General features: G+C 36.3%; 1 protein-coding gene across 3 annotated transcripts in view; it reads left to right on the top strand.

The window, feature by feature from the left end:
• The window catches only part of VWA7 (von Willebrand factor A domain containing 7), a 325,092-nt gene extending 321,259 nt beyond the window's left edge, over positions 1–3,833 (top strand). For all 3 annotated transcript variants that reach the window (XM_044083283.1, XM_044083284.1, XM_044083282.1), the window contains one exon: positions 1,092–3,833. In XM_044083283.1, the coding sequence (XP_043939218.1) occupies positions 1,092–1,457 (366 nt within the window). In that variant the 3' untranslated portion in view covers positions 1,458–3,833. The remainder of the gene's footprint in view (positions 1–1,091) is intronic.
• The last annotated feature ends 5,102 nt before the right edge of the window (positions 3,834–8,935 follow it).

Here is an 8,935-nt window from a genome sequence, read left to right as displayed (position 1 = left end):
CTGATTTTGAATGTCACTTATGTTGCTCTCATTCTTCAAGAATTGGTGAAAATGATTTAATCTGGTGTTCTGTACCTTGGAGAAATGTTTGGTACCCATAGATTTGTCACTGATATAAAGTGATGTGAAATGGAAGTCCTAGAGCTCAGTAATTGTCAAGACCAAAGACATGATATATAGGATTTATGGACTGTGCCTCCAATACTAGTTGACTCTAGTGACCAGTGACATGAAAACCCTAGATTCCATGATGAAGTGACCCATATTGACTGACTGAGTACCAATGGCCTTGCACAAAGTATTTAGTTATTGAATTTCCTATATTGATTGGTTGCATTTTTCTATCACTGAATTTTCATTAAGGTGCCGTAACGACTGACTGAGAAAGGTATGCACAATACCTTCCGTGTTGCTAATCTTACATCCTATACTCTTAGCGACAGTGATGAAGTGAGATAGTGCTCAACATTTAGTCATTTGGTGATCTACACTGAAATCTTTTCATTGTAATTTTTGCAAAAACAGTACCATATGGTTTAAGCAAAAATGTATGTTTGCTAGCATTAGGCTGAAAACGACATTTTTTTAACAGTTCGGCTATTATAAACATATGCTTCTTTGCTAACATCATAATTAATCACATAAACACTGACTGTAATAGCTATTAACAAAACTTTGTAGCACTGATTTTTATTATTATTTCATTACACTAGTTGTGTTATATGAGTATTAGAGAATGAATGAATGAATGAATGAATGAATGCTAATCCTTTAATTGAATTATAAGAGACTCAAGTGAATTGTTATACATGTAACAGCCATGAATAATACAAGGACAATGATTTTATGAAAAATACTGTAGGACAGTAAATGGTCGCAATACAGTGGAATCAACTATAATATTACTGCTTACCAAGAATAGGCTAAATCTATAAAACCAATACAGTCATACCTTTTCTAAAATCAGATCGCCCATGCAGTGGTTAAGGGTTCAAAAACAGTTTGAATGACCTGTGAGAGAGAAAGCTAGGAATTTATTTATTTAAATCTAATTTTTTATATTCATTAATTTATAAACATTTTCCTTGCAGAAATGGGACAGTGACCCCCCAGTCTGCTCTGCCATTCAGATGAACCAGAAATGCACATCATTGGCAAGCAAATGCCAGTGGGATACTTGGACGGTCTCTTTCCACATTTTGGAAGTGGGCTCTGGGATTGCCCGTGTGTTGCAGAAGAACGGCAATGCCAGCATAACTTTCACTGAGTCTAATGGTATCGCAGTGGCACTTTTCACTTCAGACTGTTGCTCTCTGCAGGCAGAACTGTACATTGAGGACAAGGCTGGGAACCTTGGGAACTGTCACTTCTCCACTTCACCCACCTCCAGATCAACAAGAATTTTTATGTGGAAAATCACCATCTTGGCACTTCAGATGATTTTGTATATTTTATAAAATAGACAGTATTTCCATTTTTACATTTTGCAGATGTAAAGTAATTTTTACACAGCTTTGCAACAAATTGAAGTAAGAATTTCATGGAGTTGGAAGCATACTATTTTTTGGGTAGAAAGTGAATGTTTTATGTTTATATTGTTGTCATAGTAATTTAATAATTTTTTTTTGTAAATTTAAGTAATAATGTCATAGAGTGTGATCTAACCTCCTTGTCAATACACTAACGAAGCATGCAGCTTATTCATGCATGCATACATTACTATTGGGTTATTTTGTTGGTAAGGATGCCTTTCTCCCTTGAAAACATTCTTGGAAATGCAGCGTCCTTCTACAACATGATAATGGACTGAAACAACACTTCACTATAGCAACTGTAGACTCCTACTTCATGTAAGGGCATGTTGTCAGCATGTTGTCAGCTAGGCAGAACACATTAGAAAATGAAGAACCTGTAGAACTGCAGTCACCAAGGTAAAAAAATGTCTGCTCTATGGGAAAGGCAACTTACTTTTGGTTACCCAGAATGCCATGCTGTTTTAAGTAAACAATTGCCTGAAGCTCTCCATTGCATCATTTAGTGAATGGGGCCATATAGAAAAAAAAACAAATAGTCAAGTGAAATTAAACAGCAAATATAAAAAAATAGATTGGCTTGCTGGGTGGTTACTTCAGTGTTGAGTTGTGGATGAGCAGAAGGAATCCTGGCATTTGTTACATATTCATAGTGCTTTATAGAAATGTTAATATAGCAATTACATCAAAAACAATTTAAAGCAAACTTTTACAAAGAATTAATAAAAATGTAAAATTTGACTTGAATGATACTAAACCTAATGAAACAGTGCAGCACTTTCTTCAGATATGCTTCATTTCTTGACCCCAAGAATAGCACTGAGCAGGAAGGTGAGATCAGAAAACTTGATGGGCACCCATTCCCTCCCAAATCCCCACTTCAAGATCTTAAACCTAACAGACAGGGAGCTTACAGAAGATGAGGAATTAGTCCTAGCAAATGGCTTTATACTTTTTCCAAGGAAAAGAGAGAACCCAGGTTCAGCTATGTGCAACCTTAACAATAATGTTAACCTTAAAAGACTCAATCACCAATGTAAATAATTTTAATAAAGATAGCAGTTACACTCCAGAACCAATATTAGCTTTGTGTTTTTGTTTCTGATCTTCTTGAATACCAGTTCAACCAGAATTTACTTTGTATATGATTTTTACAAGTAAACCGCATCTAAGGTCTATCCATATTATTTTTGAAGACTGAGTAAAATGAATTCAGATCTACTAATCAAAATCTTCTCCATATTCCTAAAGCCATCTAAGGATATGAGACAAGGTACTTAGCCACTTCCTACTAGCTAATTGGCATGAACTCCTTTGTTTAGAGTTTTAGACAATAATGCTGAAATATGCTTAAGAACCTCTATCTTAAACATACCCAGTGTCAATAATGAATGTAGTCAGAGTAATGTCTTTCCTCCTAATTTTATGCTTTGTAAATTGTTTCATATCACTTTTCTGAGCAACTCAGTGAAATTGTTTCTAGCGCTATCTGTTTACTTACACTGATGCAGATTTCATTGACTAACAGTGTGTATAATTAAGTTTTTAACCACTAATTATTATTACTGCATACGTTGATGCCTGTTTATTTTACACTGATTTCTTGACACTGTAATATACCCAAGTGTATGTAACATAGTTACAACATACAGTGCATTTATGTCAGTCATGTTCCATTTATATGAATATAAACGTCGACAACAATTGGGGTTATTCAGAGAAAAGATCTCCATAGCTCTGCTTGTACTTCACTAGTGAGCTCTAGTATCACTATGGTGATAATAAGCAATTCAGAGAGAAGATAAACAGTTGTATCGATCAAAAGCTCAGTAGTGATTCATTTGCATGTTTATAAATTGCTTACTACAGCTGTTCCAACTGCATTGTGTTTCCGCAGTATAGACACCTACAGACACACATATATACATCCTGCTTCACAACACCAGAAAAAACATAACCCCATATTGTCTCACTCAAGCTGAGACACTCTTCTCCAAACTTTGCCCCCCAGGTCTCCTCTATGCATATCCCCGAGCACTAACCTTGGTGTCTGCAAATTAAAAAATAAAATAAAATAAAATAATAATGAAACATCATTGTTGTGCACCATACTCCCCCTGCTAATTATGCACATTAATTCTAAGATTGCACAATGTTAGGGAAAGGGCATATTCCCTAACCCAGAGAAATGTGCGATCTCATAGCACACCTGTCAACCATTTGTTTAGTCAACCAAAACATTTGATTCCCATATACATATATATATATATATATATATATATATATATATATATATATATATATATATATATATATGGGTTACCTTTACTTAATCGACAGACCACTCCATCAAAATTTACTCCATCGACGTCGCAAAACATTGACAACCCGACGGCCGACGTTACCCACACAGTAAGTAACCATCTGGTCAGGAACCTGAACTTTGCCCCATACCCCTGTGGTAATGTGTTCTCTGAGTTGAAATATTAAGTAAGGGGGGTGTGGGGGGTGTAGCCCCACATGTGTGTGTTTGTTTTATTTGTAGGCTTCTACTTGTGGATGGGCAAACAGTTACTTACCATGTGAGTAACGTCGGCCGTTGGGTTATCGATGTTTTGTGGCGTCGATGGAGTGAGTTTCGATGGAGTAGTTTGTCGATTAAGTAAGGGTAACCCATATATATATATATATATATATATATATATATATATATATATATATGTGTGTGTGTGTATGGGTACATGGCAATTTATTGAATAGTGGTATACTGAAAGACATAATGCTGAATACAAAGAATGCAGAATCCTGGAATGTGTAAATATTGAAACTTTACAATGTTAAACTCAAAATACCTACTAATAACATGCATGTACTACATGTGTACACTGGACAAGTGCACAGCCAGTCAACAAACAATATTATTTCCCTTCTAGTGAAATTGAGAAATGAGGGCCAACATGATTTCTGTGGTGGTGGGGGGAATATTTCAACATTGTACATTCAGTATTATAACTTTGGTGTACTACTTTAAAAAAGTTGACATGGATCTCACCACAGACACACACACACACACACACACACACACACACACACACACACACACACACACACACACACACACACACACACACACACACACACTACCTTGACCCATCAAAATTACATTTCAACAAAACATAATCAGGTGTACTCCTTTTCGTGAAAGTGCATTTTTTCGAAAATGCACTTTCGCGAAAAGGCAACTAAGCGAACAGCAATAGGGGCTGTTGCTTAGATCGCGGCACAGAGGAGGTAAGGGAATATTCCCTTTTCCCCACTGTAGTGCAATCTCGGAGTGAGAATATAAAAGTAGCAGGGGTGTGGGGGGCTTGCCCTCCTGCATAGATGTGGTTAGTGTTGTGTTTTTTTTTTTTGGTTTATTTCTCTTTCACGAAAGTGCATTTTCGAAAAAATGCACTTTCTTGAAAAAGAGTCCGCTTGCTTAAGTTTTGTTGAAACGTAATTTCGATGTGTCAATGTCGATCCATATATATATATATATATATATATATATATATATATATATATAGATAGATAGATAGATATAGATATGTAAAAACATGTGTAGAATGAGAAACAGCTTTTCTTGAGTGCAGTCAACCAAAGCTCATAGAAACACCTGCTGTTGAGGCAGGTGGCAGATCTGACTTTGCTTCTGACCAGAAATTATAATGAATGCAAAAATGGAAGGACCATCTGCAATGAATTACCTGGTGGCGCAAACACCTCACATAAATTAGGCAACAGAGCAGCTACAGATAAATGTGGGCAACCCTCAACCTAAGAAATACCTGCAGGGGCTAGAGACACTTGGTGCACACCCTGGGTGCAGTTCTTAGACAGACTGATGCAGTATAAACCGGAAGTGTTATTCCCCCACCTGAATGCTGACTAACCTTCTGTAGTGGCATAAAACTCAGTAGAAGCCAATAAACATCCTTTTTATCCATAACAAACATCCAGGTGCAGATGTTGATGGTCTTCTAGATATATGAGGTAAGAAGCCTGGCTTTCCTGGTGGTTTTCCTATGGGTGGAACAGGTGAAATGTTTAATGACAGCAGTGACATAAGGACCATAAAGCTAACTGTTTTGGAATGATTTGGGATGAAAGATGAATGCAGCAACACATGATATGAGAGTGTTGTACTGTATAGTACTTCTTTGATAAGAATTATCCATAGTAATTATTGACCTTTCCACTGGCACCGCATGTCTTGAAGTTAGGTGATTTAAAAGAGGATGTGAGAAGTAAGTATACTGGAAGGTAGTGATGGGGCAGACATGGAAATGTTTGTATCATTACATTGTCTGAGGGCAGTATGTCAGACATGCTTTCTGCTTTAATGATAAAGGCCTATGAAGGTTTTGGGTAGAAGCATCGGATAGAGAAAGCATCACAATATGAGGAGTTCAGTTAGTAATAGAAAAGAAGAATTGCAATAATTAAGATAGGATCATTAAGACAAGTGGCTTGAGCATGCAAATGACAAAATTAATAGGTGAGTGTGAAAGTAAGATATAAATAAATAACCAGTGAATGACCTTTGATCTCTTTTGGTACGTTCATCCATTTGGTTTGTATAGTATTAAAAAAGATCACTATGGTACGTTATAAGATCTATCCAGTCTTGTTGATCCCCATCCATCTCCTAAAACAGCACCTTGAATAGCTGATGTCATCCCACAGAGTTTATTAGGCAAGAAAGGACTGGAATAGGTTATCAGGCCTCTCAATCATATTTCACAGGCAGGCATCTGCTGGTAATTAATAGCTGCCAGTCCACCTACCATATGTCACAGGGATGTGGAAGGAAACCAGAGCACTCAGATAAAAGCCATGCAAAAGCAAGGGGGACATGCGAACTCCATAGAGAAGGCACTCCAGCTGACAAATGAACTAGAAAACCTCTTGCTGAGAAGTGACAGTGCTACTGTCTGCAGCATTGTGAAACACCATCTTACTTGACTATAGATATCATTTTCTAGAGTTTATAGTGTATTTATAAAGGAGGATTCTCTGCTAAAGGAATATATTCGGTACATAATGCTGGGTAATTTAATAGCACCAAAACAAGAATATGGTACAAGAGATATATGTTTGTCATAAATGTTGAAATTAATTATTGAAGTGAAGAAATATAACAGATGTTTTAATCTGTAGTAGATGTGGATTATATAAAGTGATTTTGTATGTTTTTGTGTTGTGATGTCTTTAACATCAATAAAGAAGACTTAAAAAAAAAATCTTAATTTCTTTGGTACTAGAAGAAATATTGAATAGCCTGTTATTCTGAATCATAGTTTAGATCACTCTATGCCATTTTTCTTAATATATGTTTCAAGAGAGGCTTTGCCTAGGAAAAGAGACTCACATAACTTTGGAACTATTTGAGAAGACTTTACTGAAAAGTGTTTTGCAAGCCCATCTGCAAATCATGCATAACTCTCATCCTTCCATCTCTAAAATGAGGAACTCTGGTTCTCTTAATATGGAATACGTGGGCAGTATGTGGAACACTTACTAGCAACTTTAACAAGGAAGCTCACATGGTGCGTAAAGTGCGTTAATTTATACTTAAATTCTTTTGATGAATTAATATGATTCAATATTATTTATTATGAGTTTTATTCAAAACAATTCTTTGCAGTGAATGAGTGACAGATCCTTTCAATGTGGAACTGTGAGGAACATGAATGTTTTAAGACTCAAAATGAGGAGCATTCCTCATAATGGGGTACACCGGAGAGGCATGCCTTGCAACCACTGGACTGAAGAGATGTTTTCCCAATATTTGAAGGTCAGGGAATTTTCTTCCAATGATTTTCATGGTCTTTTAGAGAAATGGGATGAAAGAATAGAAGAGGGATTCAAGGACTTATTTCCTGTCATTATCTGAGGAAGTGATTACCAACTTAGAGAAATGATGACCCCCCCGCCAAGAAGCCCTTCACTTTCATTTCAGTTTCAGAGTACCCCTCTTATAGGGCCTGTGCCAAAAACTCTGACCCCAGAAGGAAGCACAATGACAGAAGGCACTGTTATTATAAAGGAGAAGCTTCCTACCCCTTCCCCTGGGGTAGAATGTTCTATAACAACATTGAAATATTCTGAAAATACCTCCATAGTTTACTTCTAAATACTAATTTACATCTGTATCAGGCCAAGAAGCACCTTTGGGAAATTCCTACATTTCAGATCCAGATTCTGTGTATAAGGTTATCCTTTCAGTGATGCCTATTTCTTAGTCACAATGCCCAAAACTAAAAATATAAAGGCAAAGTAAACCAGCTACACAGCAGGAACACTTGGACATATGAGAAGAAAGCCTGGATGCAGTGTTCAACATCTTAAATGGAATGTGTTGTCTCTTTTAAGCTAATGTAAGTAAGAATGTCATAGTTAATACAGTTTAGATTGAAAAAGCATATTATCTTGTGTTTTATTTAGTTGGTAACTGCTCTTCCAAACCAAGAATATTTTGCTGTTATATATATAAAGGATTGCTTGAAATATTTAATGACATCATTTTAGGTGTGTGACTATGTAGAAAAACAGAGAATAATAGTAAAATGTAAAAATGTTGATTGGTTGTCTTTCCAGTGATGCCCATTCATTTGAAACCAGTTCATGAGATAGACAAGCCATACAATGTGTTATAACTTAACCTGATGTTCTGTGTCCTTAGTTATATTTGTTCTGGGGAGGGGTCTTGAGTCCTCCTTTCTGCATGGAGAAAACAGTTAGCCTTCCTCCATACCTACTGTACCTATTCTATGAATTGGTGTTGCCCGAATGAGATTTTGCTGGAAAGCAAGCTAATCACATGAGCAATAAATATGCTGTAAGGGACACTACAGTCTTTCTTTTATTTTTCCAAAAGAAACTGCAGCTTCAGAACTAGTCCATATTTGGAATTAAAATAAAATGTGTAAAACAAAGATGCACGGATAGATCACTGATGCATTTTAATAACATTTGTATCTTCCTCAGATCAAAGCTTGTCCTCCCACATAGACTTGACCTGAAGGAGCATGCTACTTTACTGCATGGCCAGGTAAAATAAAATAAATGCCTTGAGTAGACCCAGCTGCATGTTTTTTTTCCCTCTTCAACATTAAACACTTTAATGTCTTTTCCTGGAGACACCATAGACTCTGTCAACATTTTTGCCTGATTTTTAGCATTCAGTACAACTTGATCTGAGCTGCAGGATGGAAATTTGAACTAAAGACTGTAGCTGCCAGCAAAAGCATAAATATTGCTTAGGTCCTTAGAACATTTAGGAACTAAATCATGGTGTTGAAATAAAACGTTCTGTCAATATCAGGCATAAGAAAAAGAGGTAGAAAAAAGAGCAGCTG

This window comes from Protopterus annectens, chromosome 9.part0, assembly GCF_019279795.1.
Source record: "Protopterus annectens isolate FY-2018-M chromosome 9.part0, PAN1.0, whole genome shotgun sequence".
Taxonomy (NCBI): domain Eukaryota; kingdom Metazoa; phylum Chordata; order Ceratodontiformes; family Protopteridae; genus Protopterus; species Protopterus annectens.
This window is presented reverse-complemented; position numbering and strand designations above follow the sequence as displayed.